Source organism: Acipenser ruthenus, chromosome 12, assembly GCF_902713425.1.
Source record: "Acipenser ruthenus chromosome 12, fAciRut3.2 maternal haplotype, whole genome shotgun sequence".
NCBI lineage: Eukaryota > Metazoa > Chordata > Actinopteri > Acipenseriformes > Acipenseridae > Acipenser > Acipenser ruthenus.
In genome coordinates this window covers 30,934,189-30,958,913 of record NC_081200.1, presented here as the reverse complement: position 1 = coordinate 30,958,913, position 24,725 = coordinate 30,934,189, and the positions used below count along the sequence as shown (strand labels likewise).

General features: G+C 37.4%; 2 protein-coding genes across 2 annotated transcripts in view; both read right to left on the bottom strand.

Annotated features, from left to right (window-relative positions):
* The window catches only part of LOC117417024 (cyclic AMP-dependent transcription factor ATF-6 alpha-like), a 62,170-nt gene extending 43,306 nt beyond the window's left edge, over positions 1-18,864 (bottom strand). The window contains exons 1-9 of the mRNA XM_034028668.3: positions 18,625-18,864; positions 17,153-17,229; positions 16,686-16,758; positions 16,108-16,205; positions 15,785-15,896; positions 15,403-15,606; positions 8,223-8,431; positions 667-849; positions 420-511 (exon numbers count right to left, since the gene is read on the bottom strand). Of these exons, the coding sequence (XP_033884559.3) occupies positions 420-511; positions 667-849; positions 8,223-8,431; positions 15,403-15,606; positions 15,785-15,896; positions 16,108-16,205; positions 16,686-16,758; positions 17,153-17,229; positions 18,625-18,718 (1,142 nt within the window). The 5' untranslated portion in view covers positions 18,719-18,864. The remainder of the gene's footprint in view (positions 1-419; positions 512-666; positions 850-8,222; positions 8,432-15,402; positions 15,607-15,784; positions 15,897-16,107; positions 16,206-16,685; positions 16,759-17,152; positions 17,230-18,624) is intronic.
* A 1,395-nt stretch (positions 18,865-20,259) lies between these two features.
* LOC117416466 (dual specificity protein phosphatase 12-like) lies at positions 20,260-23,310 on the bottom strand. The gene is made up of 7 exons (XM_034027551.3): positions 23,216-23,310; positions 22,343-22,634; positions 21,997-22,110; positions 21,702-21,820; positions 21,311-21,407; positions 20,909-21,092; positions 20,260-20,636 (listed from the first exon to the last, which is right to left on the bottom strand). Exons 2-7 carry the CDS (start codon positions 22,594-22,596, stop codon positions 20,475-20,477), a joined length of 930 nt encoding a protein of 309 aa, XP_033883442.3. The 5' UTR covers positions 22,597-22,634; positions 23,216-23,310; the 3' UTR covers positions 20,260-20,474.
* Positions 23,311-24,725: the final 1,415 nt, after the last annotated feature.

Sequence of the window (24,725 nt, the reverse complement as noted above, 5' to 3'; positions counted from 1 at the left end):
GTTTGATGCTGTACTAAATCTCAAACCACTTGAAAGCACGGCTTGGTTTGCAAGCACACATGTGCAAAACTTCAACATCTGATTGCAGGATAAACCCAGAATGTGTTTAGTACTTGTAGTATTGCCTTGGAAATTATTGTTTAATTCAATTTTTTTCACCGCATGTTTAAGAGCAGATTTTAAAGGGGATTTTACCAGCAACATGTTCTGTCAGCATGGTTAAATTAGGCCTACATGTTTGTGTCTGTGACTTGCCACGTTGATTAGGATTCATATGAATACAGAAGATACTTTTGACACAATAACAGGGACCTCCTTCATAACTAGAGATATCTGGGAGGCATGACCTGCATTCAATTTATTCAAGATGCTTCACGTTCTGGTTTCAATCATTTTGGTCAAATGAATACAATACTTACCTCAATGGGCCACTGTTCAGCATTATGAATGCCAAGACCACCAGGACACAAACAGACCTTCTTTTTGGTGCTGTAATCTTAAGGATCTGGTTCTAGAAAACAAAACAACATCTATATAAACTTACTTCTATTGGGGGAGTTAGGATTTAGTATTGCTTATTTCTATAGCATCAAAATCATGTAGTACTGTAATACAGTGCTCAGTGTTAACACCACTGGCTGTGTGTGTGTGTGAGATTATACCCACCTCTGATGAAAGCCCATCTAGCCGTTTTTTCAGGGAACCATTTTCATTCTTCAGTCTTTCATTTTCAGACAGAGCTACCTTCAACCTGGCCTCCAGGGTGAGCAGATATTCCTTTTTCTTTTTTCTCGATTGAGAAGCAGATTCACGGTTTTTAATAATACGCTGCTGCCTCCTCAACACATTCTAGTGAGAAAAAAAAAATCAATTTGTAAAATGAATTAATAAAAATACCCCTAACCCAAAAAAACAAACTAAAAAACCACAGAAGTAGGTACCATACACAGCCGAGGTTAATTATGTTAACTAAGGAATATGAATATGGCATTCTGAATATTGCATTTTGTAAGGTTTAAAAACTCAAGAGTTCGATCAACTTTTTTTTCTTTGAAAATGGAACCAAAAATAATACAAGAGATTATTTTGTCTTGGCAAAAACCTCGTGAAATGCTGAGCAGCCAATCAGGATGCAGCATTAATGTGGTTATTAACTCACAGATAACGACTGCAACTGTAAAAAAAAAAAAAAAAAAAAAAAGCTGGGCCACTTTGATTAGGTTCTAATGAATCAGTCCACCACATGTGAAATTCAAATTTTACTAATAAGGTTCCAGTTGTTCACAGAAATTGGCTAGTCTTGCCCACCCCCAGACTAATACTAGCTACTATTTATTCCCTTCAAAGTAAAATAAAAACACAAGATGAAACACATTTTCCAACAACAAAATCCTACATGCAGTTGAGCCAAGTTATTCCTGTTGTGGGTATATCACATTTTTACAGTGGACCCTGGGCAAAGAATAAAACAGGTGGTGTTCAGAACATAGCGATTACACAAATATTTTAAAAGCACCTTAATATTATAAATCCACTCAACAGGGGTTGTTTAAGCGCCCCTATTTTACTTTGTTAAATTATTTCAGTCGACTTCCACTGCTCTAGTCTGCACAGTTTTCATCCAAGATCTGATTATCTAATTATACACTGTGCACAGCAGGTAATCTGAACTTGTGATTGCCAATGATGCCCTTTTCCAGGAAGAAGGTTGTCTAGTACCTGTAATCCTGGACACCCCTGTGGTTCTAGAGGGATTTATCCAAGACAGAACTCTGATCTGCATCTCTTCATAAAGTGGAACTAGAGTTTGCTACGAAAGAAGCTGTAATACAGCCACACCTGTAAGGCCTAGTACACATACACACTGCGGTTAGCGCGACAACCGTATCAACAAACTGCACTCCCTGAAGTGAGTGCACTCCCTGTTTAAACTAACAACTGAACTCGGACCACCATTACACAACATTTGTTAGGTTTGCATGGTGGCAGCATGGAAGCTGTATTTTTGTTTATGCTTTTGGAAGAAAGTACAGTACGTAAGCGATTGAGAGCTCGTCAAGCACAGATATGCTCTTTTCTGCAAAACCAGTAACAGTGGCGACTATCTGCAGTATCATGACAGTAGATGAAAACATTTTGGCGATCTTCTGACCAGAAGCCTGGTGGGAACGACTTGAGTGGTCTCCAAATGACTGGATTAAAAATGTACGCATGTCTAAGGAGTCGTATATGTGTCTTTGTCATTTACTGAGACCTTTCTGGAGTGCCACAACACACCGGTGGAAAAATGAGTTGTGGTCACACTGTGGCATTTGGCAACATGAATTGTCCCATATTGTTTTATTTAAGTTGCAAAAGCAAAAGTAAAATGTTTGCATTTTTTTTTTCTTACAACAGAATATTATACAACTGTACTTTGATTAAATAATAATAAAAAAGTATATTATATGTATGCACTATTTACTATACATCAATATTACAAAATCAACTTGGTTCATCACATACACATTTTTTATATATCTATATATCTATATATCTATATATCTATATATATATATATATATATATATATATATATATATATATAATATATTTTAACCATGTTTATTACACGGATGGTCACAATTTGATCGAAACGTGTGCACGGACTTTATTTGCTTGCACAGTTTTTTTTTTTTTTGCCTGTACTCCCTCTAATAAAGACATTGATTTTATTGGCATGGATTTGTTTTTTAAGTTGCAGTAAGTTTGGACACGATAAACAATGACATCATTACTTGCGCAGAGCACCTACTGCGGTTGTTTTAGTGCAGTTTTAACACACACACGCACACACCTGCTGCGCATTAAGTAACTAAACTGAATTAATAACAGAACTCGCTACTTATTCTGAACAGGATTAACTAGTGCAGTTTGCAACTGAACTGTGTGTGTACTTACACCCTATTAAAGAGCAAAATGTGAACTCACAACCGCATTTAGGCTGTGTGTGTACAAGGCCTAAGTGTACAGTATCCAGAAGGTTTATGGTGCAGGGACTTAAACTAAACAGGGAATTTGATCGTTTGAGTGTCCCATGGATGGCAGACAGATCTTTTACATACTGTACTGTCTGTGTCTATGCAAGAAACAAAAAAATTCAAAGCGGATGCTAACTCAGTTTATCTGTTCAAGTCAGATTTACCCAGTTGGATTTTAATGTTGTTTGGTTTTAAATCCATCTCCTAAGTAACCATTAAATCTGGGACCACTGCCACTGCAAGGTCCTGGGAAAACAATGACTGTTTAGTTACAAATTCAAGCTTGGTTTCTGTGCAGCTACCTACATCCCAAAAGGGCACATACAAACTGGGAACAACAATTAAAGACATTAAACTGTATAGAATAAATGAGAGAGAACAAATAACAAGAACCATAATTTTAAAAAAAATAAATCAGTTAATGGGATTAAGGTTGCTGAAATGCCAACAATAATACAGTTAAAAGGAGATTTAAAATAAATAAATGTTATAGTACCTATAAACATAACTTCCGAACATTTCCAAAAACATTTCAAAAGGTCAAAAACCCCAGTGTTCCTTTCCCACCTTCTCCCGGCGCCCGTCAGTGCTTATAATATGCTACTTCATTGGAAATATGTTTAATACTGTGGCAAGCTGCTGCACAAAAAAGAGATTGGCTATAGCTGAGCCATTAGAGATTGCTTTTAACCTCCCTTTTTCATTTACAATGCAAAATAGCTTCCAAATACAGGACCACACAATACTTTCCATTCTTATCCACACATTGTTCAGTGCCTGTAGCAAAAAGGAAACGTGGATTTTTTTTTTTTGTGAAACTGTCCTGTTTTCAATCAAATACTGCCTGGAATCAGTCTTAGTTCTTATGAAACACAGGGGACGTTATAACAGGGACATATTTCTTAACTGTAATTCTTATTCTTAATATTTTTACAGCTAAATTAAAATAATACTCATGTTCTTACCAGTACTAAAATGTGTTATAGCCTTCAATAAATAATTTGTCAAGGTCAGAATTTTTTTTTTTTTTTTTGGCGAGGTTCATCTTTTTTTCAAAACAATGATGACCTAAATGAATAAAGGAAAAACTGGCTAAGACAGCACTGGGAATTTAGTGTGTTTACAGTTTTGGGTCATAGTAACAATTTACATTACCTTGTAATAGCATTCCATAACCCAAAAGAAAAAAAAAAGAGATTTCTGCATGCTACAAAATTTTCCAGTCTAATGGAATTCCCCAAAGAAATACTGTAATTTTTTAAAACAAATGTAGCAGCTGTTTCAACTCCATTTATTATCATGTCAGGGCTTTATTTTGTTCCCTTTTGTACCTTTCAGAAAAGCTGGGAAACTAGGAAGGCACAACTTCTCAGCAGCTTGACACTTCTTGTAGCTTATAAGGTTTGTTATTTTTTTGACCATTTATAAAATTATTATATAATCCTATGGAATAATTTGTAATCATAAACCAAAGCAGAATATACATTCTTTCCTACTGAGGTGATATTTTGTGTTTCGTGCTGGAATTGCGCCACACTGGAAATCTGCCCTTCTCTCTCCCTCTGCCAGGCTATTTTGTCGTATTTGTACAGCCTACAGTGATTAACGGATTGAAATGATTAAACGATCATAATAGCCATGGTTTAGACAATATACCACTGGATACCTCACCATTTATTCATGGAAACTGCAAATAATCCCAGTGTTAGTATATTATGAATTTCTTTGGCAGACTTGTTTTACACACTCGCAGTTGGAGAGAGATTCAAACCAGAGATACCTACATAGGTTTTTTACAACCTCTAAAACTACTGTGTATAGAGAATACAGCACCTTTTATATCAGTCATGCCCATATACCATATAGTATGTGCTAGAGGTGGCAGATGGTGTTTCTAATCTGTTCAATCTCTGTATTGAGTTTTGTTCCATGCATTTAGTCACCTAAAGATCCATGGCAGTATTCGTTTTTCAGTTGAGTCTGGTTTTTCTTGGGGGTCAAATGAATGACTATATGGGATGTTGCCACATGCATTTCAGCTGCGGCTTCTACAACACAGATTAATCCTTTGGTACTGTCATTAGCTAGCGCTTTACATGCAGTAATTCTAAAAGTTAATGCAAGTGGTTGACTTCACCTGGCCAAGGCCAGGATTCAAAATGCTTTCATTGATTAGACACATTAGGAAAACAGCAGGTGGACTGATGACAGAAAAGCAGTATGGAGCTCTCCAACTCGAACCATGTTATTTTAAACAAAAATAATTCCAAAATGATATTGCCAGTATTAACAATTCCTCTCCAAGTTTAGTTTGAACTTTGTGTGGGAATAAACACTAAGGGGTAGATGTACTAAAGTATTGTGCCTGTCGCAAATGACTTGGAAGTCTAGGGTAAAACGTACAACGCTGTTAGCGAGTTTTTAGGGAATGCTTTGCAGCAGCAGTTTTTCTTTGCAGGTCAACCTTAGATGAATATGTAATTATGGGCGTTCCTGCATAAATTCGCAAAAAAGGGGGCGGAGATAGTGCAAATGAGGGTTCACAAATATTATAATGAGATGTACTGCCGACAATTGCGACACTTGCAATTGCATAAATTTGTTAAGAACTTTTGAAAGCACAATTTAAATAGTCTCAACTGTTGCTGGCATTTCCCAGTCCACTTTTTCTCGTATCTTGTGCTCAATGCACTTTTGAGGCGAACACCCAAGTACCTAATTTTCACTAAAGTCAGGGTGTACTTACAAGCCTTGAAAACAGATTTCTATGACATTTCTGGTTTTCCCAGCTTGTTGGGAGCAATAGACTGCACACATGTTCCATTAACCCCTCTAGCTCTGAGCATCTGTATAGGACCATGATCTATTTTGTGTTAATTGTCTAGGTTAAGTAGGCCAAGTTAAAAATAATAATAATAAAAAAAGGCTACAATCATTTAGTTTCAATTTAAAGTAATCTTTTATTCACATTGTACACCCATGTGTACAATGCAGCAGCATAATATATTTTGTGTTACAGGTAGGCTAAAGTAAAAAAGAACTGTATAGGGCTACTGTACAGATTTATATTTTTACATAATGTAATGTGTAGCCTACCCAAAACACATTAGTGTTATTTCAGTGCAATGATTTACTTTTAAAATGCATTGAGCACTATAAATATATATGTGTGCAATTTTATTGTATTGTTTTTAAACCCGAAAACTCCTTATGTCGGACAAACATGTCCGTTATAGTGAGGGGCTACTGTATGATTATGAAAAGCTTTTTGGGGGTGAAGGTGGGGGCCCCACTACAGAGACTGATGGGATTAAACAGCCTTTCATTATATAGAACAGTATTAAAATAGGTAAAATGAAGACAGAACAGCATGCATTGTCCAGATGACATTTTACATTTAATAAAAAAAAAAATGTATTGCACCCTTCCATGTATAGATGTTATCCTACAGGCACCCTCTGCTGCAGCAGCAAACCACAACTCAACTCCTGCTTTTTATATGAACAATGTCGCAGGACTCTCGCTGTGTATAATGTTACAGATCTCGCTAAGAATGTTATAGTAACCACTGGAAAAATTATGAGGGAATGTTTGTAGGCAGCGAGAGGGCTGGTAACTAAGGCCCTGTCCACACTACATAATTGATCTCGAGAACCGTAGAACCGAGAAACGTTTTAATTTAATTAAGCTAAAAGTGCCCACACTAAAAGTACCATTTAGTCAGGCTTAATGCATACAAACTAATAAAATAGTTTGGTTACAGTTCCTAGCAGCGCAATGGACTGTGGGACTTAATACGATAGTATCCCTCTATACACCGTCCGTTTACAACCTTGCAAATAAGTAGCCCATGCCCACGGAAGACATAGCACTGCTTAACATTATTGGTTTGTTTCTTACACAAGGTATCAGTGATGGAGAAGACAGCAACGGTCTCACGATAAGCAAGCTTTGCACAGGCTTCGTCAACATGCCATAAATATGACCACAGTGCTCCACGATCCACTATTTTAGAACATAAGCCTAAAAATGGTACAGCAGTATTAACAGTCATTCTCAACTCTTTCAGGTGCCTGTTTTGAGTACTGGATTTGTAATGTCCACGCGCCAAAACATATCAGAAAGCATTTTGGGATATTGGAGGATACACAAAAAATGGAGGTTTGGTATTACAGCGTCCACACTTCTGACAAACCGAAATACCGGATGCAATCAAACTTAAAACCGGACTCAAGACCACCCCTGAGGTGGTCTCGAGTCCGGTTCTCCAGTACGGTATTAAACGCTGCGTAGTGTAGACGCTAACCGTATTTAGAACGTTTAAGCCGGTTTAAAGGACAACTAATATGGTTTAAAAGGCACAGTGTGGACAGGGCTTAAAATATCCTTTACAGAGCAGCCTTGTCGAGTTTCCTAATGAAAGTCCCCCGGAGACATGTCTCACAACCAGATACACTGGGTCAACCCCTAACACTGAAAGTTTAATAATTAATAACTGGCATTTGTGTGTTTGTTTTCAGATTCCAAACATTAACTAATCCTGGGGACTACAGTTAAGATCCTAATACTACAAAACCCTCAATGCTTGCCTTGAGGCTGACCACCTTACACTAGTCATATTGAAAAATACAGATACCAGTCATATGCTCCACAAGTACACCGTTATGGTTTTCAAAGTACAGTATACAGTACATACAAACCCTATGCATTTCAGCAAAAAAAATTTTTTAAAAAAATTATATGATGCGCCAACTGCCAAAAGAATTAAAAACACACACATACACCACTTTAATCTACTCATCAAGTGCCAAATAATTACAGTCTCTTTCAGGTAAATGCACATCACACCACAGATTTAATGGAATTCAGAAACCTAGTGTTAAGGCCATTGCATATGTAGCTCATCAATGAACTGGTTATGCTGGGCTACGGCCTCCCTGACATGACACAGCCTTTGCAATAGCATAAATACAGTGTAATGCAGTATTCAAAGCAGACACTGTTCATGAAACTGTATAACTAACCAACCAACCATTATTCCACAGAATTTTGATCTGGTTACATAAAAAGGTCATTACTTTTTTTTTTTTTGTATATTTAAAAAGAACATTTATAATATTAGGTCACTTGAAAAGTGGCCCAACATTAAAACGTTTATAAATGTATTGAGTAATTCCTTGAGTAAATAAAACTAAGACATACATCTCCGTCAGTAGCTCCGGTCTGGCAGTGTCCCACAGAGATGTGCTGGCTCTGGATGACTGCAGGGAGTGCAGTGTTTCCGGTGGTAGTCAGTCCGTCCCCAGGATGATTGGGGAGAGTGATGACCTCATCAGCGATGGTTACAACCTGCCGCGTAGTAAGGATCTGCTGCACCACTTGGGTTGGCTGATGCAGCACCACTGGTCGCCCTGGCAGGAAAAGATTGTTTAGGAGCTAAAGACAGGAACATGCTTCGAGGAGGACCAATTAGTTAGGCCTTAACATGCGTAAGAGAGTAATTATATTTGTCGTTTTGAAAGTACTAGAGTTGGCCACTTGGTGGCTATCTGCTTTGGGGTGTCATGCTGTTTTGTGGATCAATGATTTGGGTGAATGTAATTAAAAAACATTTTTTTTAAAAATAATCTAAAATAAATTAATTTTTTTGCAAATGCCAGATGAGAATTTCTGTTTATTTTTGTATTGCTTTGTACACAACAAGCAGTCAATAGCAAATGCTTTCTGGTTGAAATGTGTCATTGCTTTATGACAGACCTGGCTTTATATTTTATTGAAATCTACAGCTGTTGTTTAAGAGATTCCATATGACAATCCTTTGATTGACTTAAAACTTCCAAAAAAGTATTCTCTGTGTTACCAAAGCCAAGCAGTTGTCAGTACTATGGGCAAACACAATGGAAGAAAGTAGGTGATTTTACTTTCTTGGGAAAAAAAAACAAATGAAAAACACAGTCTTTAGGAAAACAACTGCTTCAAACTTTTCAACAAGCATTTTTTTTTTTTTCTAAATTAATGTAACATCTCTTCTGTAATTAATACCAGGCTAAAAGCAAGTGATATCATTTGTTTATTTTATAACCCATAGGTTAATATAACATGAAATGTAGACACCAGACACAGGTCATTTTTTTTGTATTCGTTGAAAACAAAAGGTTTTCAAAATGTTTTTTGTCTAGGTGACCCACATTGGTCTAAGCTTTCTGGGATGCTTCTCCTAGTTTGTATCCCATGCAAGAATAAGCTGCAACATGCTTGACTGCTGGAAACTGGGGTCCCCATGGAGATTGCTGGTATGTCAAATCCCAGATGGGACATATTGTGAAAACACACTGCAAAAGCTTGCTATTTTGAAAACACAAATTCCTCACTGCTCATAAAAGGAGAAGGCTAACAATATGTACAAGTCCATGAAAATAGTGGAAGAAAAAACAAAAACAAAAAGAAACCGTGTCTACTTTTCAGAGGTATACACAGAATAACACGTTTAATTAAGGTATGGATAACTGTATATCTTCGTTTTACACACCGGGTTTACTTTAACCCAGTTACAGTACCTAGTAGGGCAATGTTTGGCAGGCTGCAGAAATAAACCTGTTCCATCATATACTAAAACGTATCAAACTGTTATTCTAACAGTCTTAGGTTAGCAAATGTCTGGACCAGCTGTTTACATTTCCCTTAAAATACATTAATAGCACTCTAGTACCAATTATACTATATAAGACAGCTTTCACAAGTAAAACACTCTCAGCTGCTGCATACTGGAGGGTACGGGAGTGCTTCAAAAATGCAATACCCTAAGTTATCAAGTAATTGAATATTGTGAAATGTGTTAGAAAAGAAAGATCATCATAATTAAAGTGAATGCTCTGAATAACAACTTAATCATCAACCATTACATACATATCAACAGTACTTTGAATCACTTCAAACCTAGATTAAATACACATATTCCAACAATGTATGGTTAGGTTATATCTAGCAGGGTTTATAACAGTAATATAAATAAATATATATATTTATATATATATATATATATATATATATATATATATATATATATATATATACACACAGACGTGCTCAAATTTGTTGGTACCCTTACAGCTCATTGAAATAATGCTTCATTCCTCCTGAAAAGTGATGAAATTAAAAGCTATTTTATCATGTATACTTGCATGCCTTTGGTATGTCATAGAATATAGCAAAGAAGCTGTGAAAAGAGATGAATTATTTCTTATTCTACATAGATATTCTAAAATGGCCTGGACACATTTGTTGGTACCCCTTAGAAAAAATAATAAATAATTGGATTATAGTGATATTTCAAACTAATTAGTTTCTTTAATTAGTATCACACATGTCTCCAATCTTGTAATCAGTCATTCAGCCTATTTAAATGGAGAAAAGTAGTCACTGTGCTGTTTGGTATCATTGTGTGCACCACACTGAACATGGACCAGAGAAAGCAAAGAAGAGAGTTGTCTGAGGAGATCAGAAAGAAAATAATAGACAAGCATGGTAAAGGTAAAGGCTACAAGACCATCTCCAAGCAGCTTGATGTTCCTGTGACCACCCTTTGCCTTCAAAACAGCATCAATTCTTCTAGGTACACTTGCACACAGTTTTTGAAGGAACTCGGCAGGTAGGTTGGCCCAAACATCTTGGAGAACTAACCACAGTTCTTCTGTGGATTTTGGCAGCCTCAGTTGCTTCTCTCTCTTCATGTAATCCCAGACAGACTCGATGATGTTGAGATCAGGGCTCTGTGGGGGCCATACCATCACTTCCAGGACTCCTTGTTCTTAATGACTTTCGCTGTATGTTTGGGGTCGTTGTCATGCTGCAGAATAAATTTGGGGCCAATCAGATGCCTCCCTGATGGTATTGCATGATGGATAAGTATCTGCCTGTACTTCTCAGCATTGAGGAGACCATTAATTCTGACCAAATCCCCAACTCCATTTGCAGAAATGCAGCCCCAAACTTGCATGGAACCTCCACTATGCTTCACTGTTGCCTGCAGACACTCATTCGTGTACCGCTCTCCAGCCCTTCGGCGAACAAACTGCCTTCTGCTACAGCCAAATATTTCAAATTTTGACTCATCAGTACCTGCTGCCATTTTTCTGCACCCCAGTTCCTGTGTTTTCATGCATAGTTGAGTCGCTTGGCCTTGTTTCCACGTCGGAGGTATGGCTTTTTGGCCACAAGTCTTCCATGAAGGCCACTTCTGACCAGACTTCTCCAGACAATAGATGGGTGTACCAGGGTCCCACTGTTTTCTGCCAATTCTGAGCTGATGGCACTGCTGGACATCTTCCGATTGCGAAGGGAAGTAAGCATGATGTGTCTTTCATCTGCTGCAGTAAGTTTCCTAGGCCGACCACTGCGTCTACGGTCCCCAACGTTGCCCGTTTCTTTGTGCTTCTTCAAAAGAGCTTGGACAGCACATCTGAAAACCCCTGTCTGCCTTGAAATTTCTGCCTGGGAGAGACCTTGCTGATGCAGTATAACTACCTTGTGTCTTGTTGCTGTGCTCAGTCTTGCCATGGTGTATGACTTTTGACAGTAAACTGTCTTCAGCAACCTCACCTTGTTAGCTGAGTTTGGCTGTTCCTCACCCAGTTTTATTCCTCCTACACAGCTGTTTCTGTTTCAGTTAATGATTGTGTTTCAACCTACATATTGAATTGATGATCATTAGCACCTGTTTGGTATAATTGTTTAATCATACACCTGACTATATGCCTACAAATCCCCGACTTTGTGCAAGTGTACCTAGAAGAATTGATGCTGTTTTGAAGGCAAAGGGTGGTCACACCAAATATGGATTTGATTTAGATTTTTCTGTTCACTCACTTTGCATTTAGTTAATTGATAAATATAATCTATTAACATGTCTATTTTTGAAAACATTCTTACTTTACAGCATTTTTTCACACCTGCCTAAAACTTTTGCACAGTACTGTGTGTATATATATATATATATATATATATATATATATATATATATATATATATATATAAAAACACGACTTAACAACCTCTGATTGGTTAAACAGCATCACGTGTATATACAGCGTATAGCACAGCTTGCATACTAATGAGCCACTTCACACTGAATAAATCACTACGCACCACTACATTCAGGTTAAACAATGGAACAGTGAACCTAGAGAATAAAAAAGGTCTTAAATTCAAGGTCATTGGTGCAGTTAGATTTGGCAGGAGGAGTTTCCAAAACACTGGAATTATGATGTCAGATCTGAAATGGTTTATGAAATATTAGAATTAGAAGTAGTGGCGGATTTACAAAAAACATACAAGCTCCTCTAAGAGGGATGCTTAATTATAAAGCAAGCATGTTTCTGTTAATAACAGTGAGAATGTCTTCTTACTGTTAGTGTGCCTATAATCTGGTCAATAAAATACATGACCACATGTAGCAATGTATAAAAATGCACTGTATCCCAAGGTAAGCATCACATTTGAAGACCACCAGTTTTTTGCATTAAGCACTAAAAGCTGGGACACATTTGAACTTGAACTTCACTTAAAGTTTGAAACTGTCTGGCTATAGGCAGAAGGAAAAATACTCAAGTAAGCAGCCAGACAGACTTGTGCTTGGCCTAAGTTTGAAAAGAACCATTTCACTGCAAAGGGCCAGGACTCCGCCAGCAAATCTGGGACTCTGGATAATGTTCACTAGAGCAGGTTCCTAATTGCAAAAAGCAGGCTCATGTGGACCACAAATTTAAGTGGAATCTATGGAAAGCTTTTTTTTATTATTAAGTGAAAACAACTGTGATATGGTGCAGAAATGTGACATCTTCTTTGGCTGTGTATGAAATCAATTAATTTTATTACAAACTGGTCAGGTTTGCATTAGGTTTTTCAAGCATGCACACCAGCTGCCTCAAACTGTAGCACGCTATGAGGCGCTTTAGTCAATGCAAACACTAATGCTCAGGAACTAAAAGTATTGCTCTCTGCTGCCTAAGGAATCAATTACTGCCCATCTCAGAATGCAACCAATCCTTGTTAGCTCTAAGAAAGAGATTTTGAAACATGTCGCTCACAGGGGACAAGTGCCAGTAAAAAACAATAAATAGCACTTTATAGTTGATATTTCAACTGAATGTTTGCTGTTCTAAATCCTGGAACTGAAATCCTATCTTGTGACAGACCACCTTGAGATGCGTCTCTAGGGAGTTGTGCTGGTCTTTGCTATTGCCCTCTGATTCTGTCTGGGAATGAGGTGAATTCTCTCAGGAGCGGCAATACTAAATGTTTTCAAATGACACAATAGCAAATTACAATACGCAGCAATTGTGAGTAATTTCATATACTTTTGATTTACAATTTTTATCTCTCATCTATATCCTAACCAGAAATGTACTAAATAACAGGTTCATACAGAACAGAATGGACAAAATATAATACAAGACCATAACACAACATCACTGCCATATTTAAAATGCACCACACTAAAATATAACTAAGAATTGGATGACATCTGCTGGAAAGACCTGCAATTACAACAGAAAAAGGTCTTCCTCAATAAGCACATGCGTGTTACACTACAGATCCAAGAATATGATGTTAGTGAAAGATTTACAAAAACAAGGAGAGAGAGAGAGAAAGAAAGAAAGAAAGAAAGAAAGAAAGAAAGAGAGAGAGAGAGAGAGAGAGAGAGAATCTGTGGTTAGTTTTGCTCTAAACACACTAGTTATTGTGGGACTGCCCTAAAATGCAATCAAAACTAAAGAGAAAATACATTTAAAACAGCATGTTTTACTCCTTAGTATTAAGGCAATTGTTTCTCACAGGTTTACCTTAAATAACCTCAGGCAGCAGTGTACTTACAAACTTTTATATCCATTGTAATTTTACAATGGTTTATAACAGGAAATGCCAATAAACTGTGCACCTTCCTGAGATAAAATCTACACACAGTCTATCAATCTCTTTTAATATATGTTTTAATTACTACACTGGCTTATCTAAAGGCTGAATTTTATTAGGGTGGTATTACTATGAAATTATATTATATATATACCAGCAGCTGTGATCTGAAGGTAGAGAATAAAGCCATATATATATAGACTAGGGTGTGTGAACTATGCATCAGCTGCAGAGTCACTTACAATTACATCTCACCCGAAAGACGGAGTACAAGGAGGTTAAGTGACTTGCTCAGGGTCACACAATGAGTCAGTGGCTGAGGTGGGATTTGAACCGGGGACCTCCTGGTTACAAACCCTTTTCTTTAACCACTGGACCACACAGCCTCCAATTATACATTGGGGAAACTAGCAGATCATTTTGTGGAACATTTACGAAGCATTTGAATCAACACCTTGACATTTCCAGTAGCCCTACCCTTCAACAGCAATAATCACACTGCTAAAGACATCACCATCTGTGGAAACAGTCAGTGTTTTGGTACAAATTCTACTCGGAAGCAAAGAGAATGTGAGTTTATTTTCAAACTTGGAATTTTGGAGCCTTTTGGAATGAACATTCTATTCCATCTTAACATCATCCTCAGAATATTTGAAAATCAACAAGTTTATGCACTGTGTTTACTTTTGCGCAAAACTTCCTGAAAAATGTTTTTTTTTTTTTTAAATCATTTAAACTTTGTGTACATATATTTTTTTTTACATTTTTCTTCTTATCAACCATATATGTGCTCCCTCGCTAAGGCTCTCGGTTATAATGCACCTCGGATATAACGCTAGTACAGCAGGTCCCTCTAGCACTTGGTTTGCTTGTCTGTCGCTTCGAACTGAACTCCCGACCGCTGTTTAGCCAGGCTATTTATAGTTAAAAAAAAAACTGCTAATTAAAATGATCCACGAGTGGGAATGTTATCTTTTTTTTTTTTTTTTGTAACATTTTTGCTTCACTATACGTGCATTATAGAGAGGGAGTTATTTTCTTTTGTATTTTAGTCAGATCTGTGTTGTGTCCCGTGGTGCCCCCACCCCCTCCCTCGTTTATAACACTCTTCGGTTATAACGCTCATATTGTGTGTCCCCTGAGACCCGCGTTATAGCGAGGGAGCACTGAGAGAGAGAGAGAGAGAGAGAGAGAGAGAGAGAGAGAGAGAGAGAGAGAGAGAGAGAGAGAGAGAGATCTATATATGCACACCTGGTTGCTGAATATCATTTTTACAAGGATCGTCTAGTAAGTCAAATAATAATAATAATAATAACAACAACATCATCAACAACAATAATAAGCAATACTCCAGGTCTGCTGCCTTCTAAGTATCACCCCCTTCACTCCTGTAAAAATGACAAGAGTGATGTGGCACTAAGACTAGAAGATATTCAGTAGTAGTTTAATCAATAGTAAATCATCATCTTACCACAAGGAAGTGCTGGTTGGATGGTAACAGGTTGCTGCTTGGACACGGGCAGCACAGTCTGAAGAGGCTGGATTAGTATTGTTTTAGCTGGAATAGTGCCAATGTTCTGAGCAAAGGGAACTGCTGTGATTATTGGCTTAGGCTGAATAGAAATCTTTGGTTTCAACTGAAAGGGGCGCTTTGGTGGATTTGAAGAGGATTTTCCTAAGCAGGGAGAAAAAGTGAGGAAGCATTTTATATTTAATACACTGATTTGATTAATTACTAAAACAACTAGAAAAAAAAAACTAAGTTTTTTAATGATGTTTTGAAAACAACTTTTTAATTTTAACAGGATTTATTAATAGCCCACCACAAGGAAAGACAGTGATGTACTTTTTACCTGTGGCAGTCTTCCTCCAGGCTTTGTTCTCTACCTTCAGATCAGAGCTGCTAGTGTCTGAATACAGAGATACAGGAGACAGCTGAGACTGAGAAGAGATGCTGAACTCTTCCTGAAAGCAAAAGATGCATAAAGAAATTGGTATGATTTTTCACAAAATACTGAATAAAAACAAATAAAAATAAAAATGGTAATTGGATGAAAATAAACACACTTAGGTGGGTTTCTCGTCACATCCTACAATTGGGTAAAAGTGATACAGTGAACAATAACAGCCAAGTGAAGATTTAACTTCAGAGAACAGTAGTAGGACTGGTACTCACAGGTACACTGCATGGTGAAAGGGTGTCCACAGAGGAAGGAGACGGGACTGAATTGATTGTCGTGGTGGGGGAGAGGGAGCCAGCTGCCATCTCCCAATCTGCATACAAAAACATCATTTTAAATCCTGTTTTAAACTACATTTCCAACAGTACCAAGCTGTGTTGCTATGACAAAACAGGCAATGCTGGCATTTGCGGTGAGAAATTTTGTAATGCAAAATAAAGCCTGTTCTGTAGATGTATCAAAGGCAGGGGTCTCTATTCAATAGACATAGCTATAAAGAGACAGACAGTACTACCACCATCATTAATAAATTAATCAATAAATAAAAAGGTATTTGTGTGTACCAAGGTTATAAAAATAAAACAGCACATGTCTCTTCAATGTATCAGTTGACCCCAGTGTTGCTTAATCATTTAAATACACATTTCATGTTGAAGATTCAACTAAAATCCAATACATCACTTCCTGCTCGTAAACCACCTACTTCTCACATCAAACAGAGGGCCCTGTTGTTAAGCCAGTTGTGAAAAATACCAATTTTCAACTGACCAAAAATAAATGAAAACACACTTACCTGTGCAGCTACTGCTAGTCTCATCCCAGGGCACTAAATCAATATCAAAATCAAAGCCTGCATCATTATATACCTATAAAAACAAAAGAGGAGCTATTTAATCATCATAGACCAAACGTACATTTATACATATTCTATATTTGAGAGGTAATAAAAATACAAAAGGCCTCTTGACAAAAGGATGCCTTGGTGAATGAATGAATATGCAATTATGCATTTCAAAGTTAAGTTTGGGTTCAGGATACCAAGACTCTTACATCAGGGTTCAGGGTTAATCATAGACTCTCCATTAGCCATTCAAGGAATATTCAACTTCAGAGCAGCAGCAACAGAACACTAGGTTGGGCAAAATGAGGGTCAGGCAAATGAAGAACCAGGTATTCTCAACTATCCCCACTACTGAACTGAATCACTAGATATGAAACAACAGTTCAACTTGTTTTGCCCTCTCAGTATACAGTACTCACATATGACTCATGAGCCAAAGACTGCAGCAGCTCTTCTGCATCTCCCAAATCTCCCAGCTCATCAAACAGGCTATAATCTGCAAGAAAAAAAAAACCTGGTCACCAAGCTGATTTTTTTTACCATTGAAAACTATTCTTTAAAAATGAAACCACATTAAGTTTAACATGTAAGGAATTAACTTAGGTTTGTTGGGTCCAACACCGTGTGCTTCCCTCAAATTAAACTGAAGCCTTTGTTTGTGCTGGGAGTACTTATTTGCATGATGAATTGGTTTAAGAACATACCAAATCACTAAAGCCCTGCGCGGATACAAAACAAATTTATCAGCATCCGCGAGACTAACTTTATCCGATCCGCAATCCTCCTGATATATCCATCTGCAAAAATGCACACAAATTGCAAAAAAATGTTGAGATGTTGGGATTGAGGGGAATATTAGAAAGCGTTCATGGATGTCACTGTACTGTTCACATGTGTTTTAGTAAGTTTGATGTACCTGTTTCATGGCTACTGAAAGCCCAGACTTTCTTGCATGAGACACAGGCGACTACAGCCACAGTGTGTCAGTTTTCATCGGCAAGTAATCGTAATGTTTTCCAAATTGATGACTTGCCTTTCTCATTTTCATTTAAGATATATTCACCCGTGATTAATTTCCTGTAAATCTGGTTCTACATATTAAAAAACAGAGTTAGAAAACTTTTTAAACCAAGGAAAGTGCAAACAGGTGACCGTGTCAGGTGACAATGTTGTCACACGTTTACTCACTGTGTACTCTGGGCTCGCAGTGGGGAAAGAAACTGATGTGGCTTGACAAGGCAGATAAACACCAGCTGAACTTTTATCCGCGGAATATTAATAATTATATCCGCAAAGATCTAAAACAATACACAAGCATAAAGCAGATATCCGCGGATTTGCAGGGCTTTGCAAATCATATTTAGGATTTTATGCGTCTTCGATCACTGTTCACGAAATGTGAAATTTGTTGTTTGTTTGTTTTTTAATGTAAAGCAAGTTTAAAAAACCTCATTAAGTATATACTGTATAAAACCATAAAGACACACGCCTATTTCTGATCTGGCAGTACGACTAGTCGTACTAGTGCTTGTTGTCTGAGTCAGACGTGCATTACAGTCACCTTGCATCATACAGTATCGTTTAACTTAATGTCACTACCAACTAAACATCCAAGTACATAATCGAAATCAAGTTCTAATACTAGATGAAAGACTACAATATGATAAATAACTAAAACGGCACAAACACAAATTACTCTCAACAGTGTCATAAGAAACTTGGTTACTGACTTAGAAAATGTCCACACCACAGCGTGTCCGACTAGGCTTTATATAAAGAAAGTGTGTGTTTGTTATATAAAATAAACACTTGCAACCCAGGGTGGCAGCAATACATTGTCTTTTACACACAAAATGTCGTTTGTGTAAATTATGTAACAAACTGCACTTACCCCACTCGCCACCCTGATCGATATAAATATCATTCATTGTAGAACTGTTTTGATTCAGGTGAGTTTCTAGTTCTGACATTAACTCTGTCGCCATTCTTTCTTGAATACATTAGTTACAAATAAATCAATCTGATAGATCCTTTAGGCTTGAAATTCTTCGCAAAAACAGTGATCTCGAAACACGCTTTACTTCCTGCCACTTCTGTGTATGTTAAATACACGTCTGTTTAAATCCGTTTATGAACTATGGGTACGGTGGAGGGTCAAAAAGCTGAACACGATCATAAAATACAACGCACCAGTTTCTGACTATCAGATTTCAGGAACACAGCAAAACAATTCCTCTGATGTATTTGAAACATATTGTGCATTTACTGTAAAACTATTATCTACTTTTGTTTATCCTAAAGTAGTTATTTTGTTAATTGATGGTTTACTAAGCTTTGTACGGTCCCTTGAAGGGTACAATTTCCATGTATTGCAGCACACGAATACACGTCGTGGATTTGTAAAAACTAGTGTTTACCTAAATTTGGTTTTCTTTAGTTTTGCCGAACATTATATAATTTCGTTTCTGACGTTAAGAATGACTTTATAATTAAACAAATCGGTATTTCAAGATAGTAGTGTGTTGGGTATTGAGAACACAACGTAGCATTCCCAGTAAATTACACGACGTCTATCCCTCCTGCTGACCCCTAGTTTGCAGGAGTGTATTATATTGCATGTACTGATGGTACTTATGTATAATAAACTATCCCTTGTCAAAGGTTGTAGGCAGATATATTTGTAATACAAACATAGGAATACTTCTTAACCGTAAAGACTGTTAAAAAAAATATATCAATGTGTTCATCTATAGATAAGGATTATTAAAAGCCACTGGAAAATGTTTTCTAAATACATAAAGAACTGGGGACAGGTAAGTAAGCTGGGCTGAGTTGAGTGGGGGACGGAGGGGGGTGATGCTGGGACGCCAGAATCACCGTCGAGCCCTCTTGAGGTGTCGTGGGCTAGTCGACGAAACACTGAGGATGGAAGGTGCCCACTTGAAAACCCCAGAGATGTACCCTACTTAGCTCAATCCAGACGGTTGTCATGCTGATGCGCTGGGGAGGCCGCACTTTGGTTGATCCCCGGAGCCAGCATCGCAGCCGTTGTGTGTGCTGATGCGCCAGGGAGGCAAAATAAGCTGATCCCTGGAGCCAGCATTACACTTCAGCCATTAACACCAGACAGAAGGATATCTACATCATCATATGGAAGGAAACGTAAATGGAGGGAGACACATATGGATCACATTAGTTTACTGTAAAGCTACGTCTTAGTTGGTGCTTATCTTGGCGAGAGCCGAGTTCAAATCAGCATGAAGTTTTAACATCTACTCTCGTGTAATGGAAATCAACCAGTGAAAAGTATTTTTAAATATGTAAGCTATTATAGAGGTTATCAGGATAAAAGATATAATGGCTCCACTCCCAACTTTCCAAAAAATATGACAATATCAACAAACCAGTTTATCCAATTATCATCCAATTACAGACAGCTTGAAAGCAGGGTTAGCCAATAGAAGCAATACAAGCAGCTAAGCGTTAAATAAAAGCAAATGCTCCACAAAACAACGAGAAACACAAACAAAAAAAAAGATTTTTTTATTTTTACTGAGTCCAGCCAATAAAAAAGTCTGGAATGCTGTAAATAAAAGGCAATGTAATTGTGGTTCTGCATTTACTGGTACACATTATTTAACTGAGAAGAAGTGGTCATGAGCAGTTCATTTTAATATTCATTTGAACCTGTGCATGTATTTGTTCTGAATCAGCATCTTAATGAGAACAAGATCTGTCCTGTTAACTGTTCCCCGGTCTCAGTCCAGGTATCTGAAGGCGTTTGATCTCATCCACTCTGTTCTTGTGAATCTGGAAAGCAGGCGTCACCCACTGCCCACATGAACACTGCTCTCCAAACCAGTTGAAAGAACCCAGTTTCGAGCTGCATTTAGGGCACAGGAGCTGAAAAGAAAAAAAAAACATTTTACACACAGCTTCACTATTTCATAAAACATATTGTTTGTGATAAAAGTTAAAAGGCTTTATTTGAATAAACATGCATACTATATGAATACACAAATGTTGTTTTTTTGCATATGACGTTACACACTTTGCTATGGGGTGAAAGTGGCTTAAACATAAGCCAATTATCCCCTGTGCCACTTTTAAAATGAATGTCAATTCAAGACAACCTATTTAAGATTTTACTGGGACCATAAACATGTTTCTTATACCTGCCCATCCATAACTCCCAGCAGTGCTCGCTCCATCCACTGCACAGGTTCAATGAAGTGTGATGTACACTGGGACTGATCCCCACCCACAGCTGTTAGATGGGAGAATTTTTTGTGAGCAAAGGCTGCTGGTCCAGTTCCTGAAGTATGGCTCAGAATGCTAGAACTGCGAAACAGAGAGCGTCTGAAAAATAAAGAAACACAAAAGGAATCAATTCACTTTTTAAGTAGACCCATATTAATGAATATAGTATGAACAAAACACTCAGTTAAGAGATTCTAAGGTAAAACTTATACAAAACCCAGTCAAGTTAAACCTTTCCGCAAGTGTGAATGTAATGATTTAGTCTCTACCAGTTACAGAGCCGCTTCTGTGTATGTTTGAGTAGTAAAGCATCGGACCTGCACTTCCTGCACCTGCAGATGGCTTCACTGCTCTGTGTCTGTCCAAGGGAGGTCGGGTCAGCTGCAAATACTTCCCTTGGAAGGTTCTTAAGTTCTGATGAAAATAATGAAACAGGTTATTAGGTTGATTTGCAAAGTTTTGTGTAGCAGTACTACAGCCCAAAAATCCTTTACCAGGCGATATCCACAAAACCAAATAACATTTTCTAGCCACAAATTAAACACGCTAGAAAAATGAAATAAATATGGCAATGGGAGCATAACCAAAGACAACAAGCATATAAAAGCAGCTACACATTAATCATATGATACAATTTTACTTCTCAGGGTAACCAGTTGACGCTAACTGCTATTCTCAGTAAAGGCTGTCGGTTAGCTGTGTAATTACCTGGGTATTTCTCTGTGACTTTTCGTAGTCTGTACTGCTTGTATACAGGACTTGTTTCATCCACCTTGCAGCCCATTGTCTCGTATAGTTCTAACTGGTCAAGAAACTCTTCAATAATTCTAAAAAAAAAAACAGAATAAAAACCTGATACCCATAAGTTTAAGAAAATCTAAATATATGTTGTGCAATAAGCAACATAAAATGTGTAGCTAATTAGCCCGAGCTAGTACGTGTTCAGTAACTGTGATCTTTTTGAGTCAAGCCAAATTCATAATTTAGGAAAAACACTACTCACTTGACATCAGGTTTGATGTTCTGCAGTTTAGCATATGCATCACTCAGGGTCAAACTGTGTGTCTTCATCATGAACGCAGTCACCACAGCAGCACTTCGACTCACCCCTGCATGACTAAACGAACAGGAATATAGCACATTTCTGTAGAATAAAATGTATTCATGCAAACTGTAAAGTTGCTGCATAAAACGCAACTAATGGAGGCTGCACAAATTATAATTACACAATGCTGTTTCAAATAATATAATAATCCATCATTCATGAACTCATTTTATGATGTCTGCTTATTGTCAGTATTTGTTTTAGCAGATATTGCACTGCATGGAAATATTGCATTACTACCTACCAGTGTACGAGAACTGCAGCTGGAGTTGTTGTCAGCGCTTCTGTGATGAACTGAACACAGTCATCCAGAATGCTAAGCAGATCACTGCTAGATTCATCCAGGGCATAAATAAATTTCCTTTGAAAAGAACCCTGGACTTCAGGTTCCTCGGAATCTACTGTGAGAATGTGAGTGATGGCAGCATCTGTCAAATACTGGCAGTCTGTAAGGTCACTGGCACCTCCAATATACACCCCTGACTGCACACAGATCATGGTTAGCACTGTTTACCACCTGCCGAAGGACAAACCACCTAAAAGGAAATTAAAAGGTAATTTACTGATGACAATATAATTACAAGTATACAAGTTTTGCAGAATTATCCAGGGATTTTTTTTTTTTTTTTTTTGTGAGCGTTGAAGTGGTTCTGCATAATGAGCTTTTTCCTGCTATGTTCACCTATTTACTGTTTTCTGTGTAAAATAAGTTCTGTTGGTCTTGCAGTGCAGTCCTTCACTGTTGAATTGTTGCCCTCTAGTGGTCTTTCAATAAAACGTCATATGGTACAGTCAGAGTGTAATTATGTCACAGACACCACACCGCTACCAAAGCATTATACAAGTCTGAGTGGAGAGGACGTTATAATTGTGCGATAATTATTTAGATAACAGTATTTCAATATATAATGCTAGTGTAACTTTGTAAGTTAGACTTTATTTGCACTGTTGTACAGTCCATCACGGATCTTATCCAACGTGCACTGTCTGAACAGCTGTCGGACTGTTTTTCGTGTACGGTATTACAATAAATACACAGCAATTATAACAACATTATAACAACATTGTATAGGTTTTTTTTCGTACAGAAATTAAAAATAAATAGCTTAACACAAACCTGCTTTCTAACTTGTTCCGCTTCTGTTCCCGTGAAAAGACTCCGATTAGAAACCAATACATTCAGATTTTGGTTCCTACCGAGCAACCAAAGTTAATCAACTGCTGTGTGAATAAATGCAAACATATGCGATTTCTAATCTGAGCAGAACTTTTGCCATTGGAAATATATCAGTACATTTAATAGTAACTCATAGTCCTCTATGTTATTGTGTGGTCTCCTTGACAGGAACTTCAGGCTGGCAGTGTTCTGGTTATTTGATGATCTAGTCTCTTGAGGCTCATTTTGTTGATCATTCTTTTTCCAGGATTATTATTATTATTATTATTATTATTATTATTATTATTTTAATAATTTACATTTGACCTGTTTGTTTATATATATATATATATATATATATATATATATATATATATATATATATATATATATATATATATAGTATATGAAAGAAAGTATATATCAGTTGTTATACATTAAGGCAATGATAAGGACCCATTTAGCCCCCCGTGATACTGTATGTAGAACACACTCTATGTCACGTATTCATTTTTAATGTGTATGAAGTTCCTGTCATACATTCTGCAGCGTAATCTGTTTCAGCACTGTCGCTAGGTAAAACAGCAGATCTGGCTTTGAAATAGGTCTAAAAAGTGATCACTGTAGGGTCGCCACATGTCCCTTTTTTTTCCCTGGATCGTTAAGGTGTCCCGGGATTTCAATATGCCTTCCCTGGACAGATCCTGGTTTTTAATAGTATTGCGTTTTTAATCTCATGCTTCCGCATTCATGTAGATTACTATCACAACACCACAATGCCAGTACTGTAAATTGAGCACAAGTTAGATAAATCAAGATACAATATTACTGCAATAGACCCACAATATGAATAGTTTATCAATACCATACTAGCAATATTATCAATGTTACATATTGGGTGACATGATTTTTTTGCTGCAATGTGTTCCAAATAATACAGTGGGAGCTCAACAAGTACAAGCATTGTTATGTTATTGTGCTTTTGTGATTTTTGTGTAGTGTTTCTAAAAAGTTCAATTGATAAACAAAGGATAAACAAACTGACAAGCTGTCAGGGTAGAACACAAATCGTTATATTGTTGAACCATTAAAATGATGCCCCATCCCCCTCAAGCACAATTACTACCGTACAACATTCACTTTACTTTAGATCTGAATTGAAATGAGGGGATAATTCTAGGTCTTCCTAGGAAAGAAAAATAAGTGGATCAGCTGCAGTGTCATCAGAGTTGGTAGCCAATGCTCAGAAGGCTGGTATAAAATTGCGCTAGCCTGGCCACTCCTCAGTTTAGGATTGGCCATCTCCCAGGATAAAATGACAACTGTGATTTTGCTGAAGAATAAAGCTGAACTGCCCCCTGCTAGTGTAGCAGCAGTCCCTGCCATGAGGAGATGGCATGCTGTGGCAATGGTGCGGCAGTGATTCTGGTGAAGTCTGGAGCAGCAGCACAAGGCTCAGGCAGCACTCTGG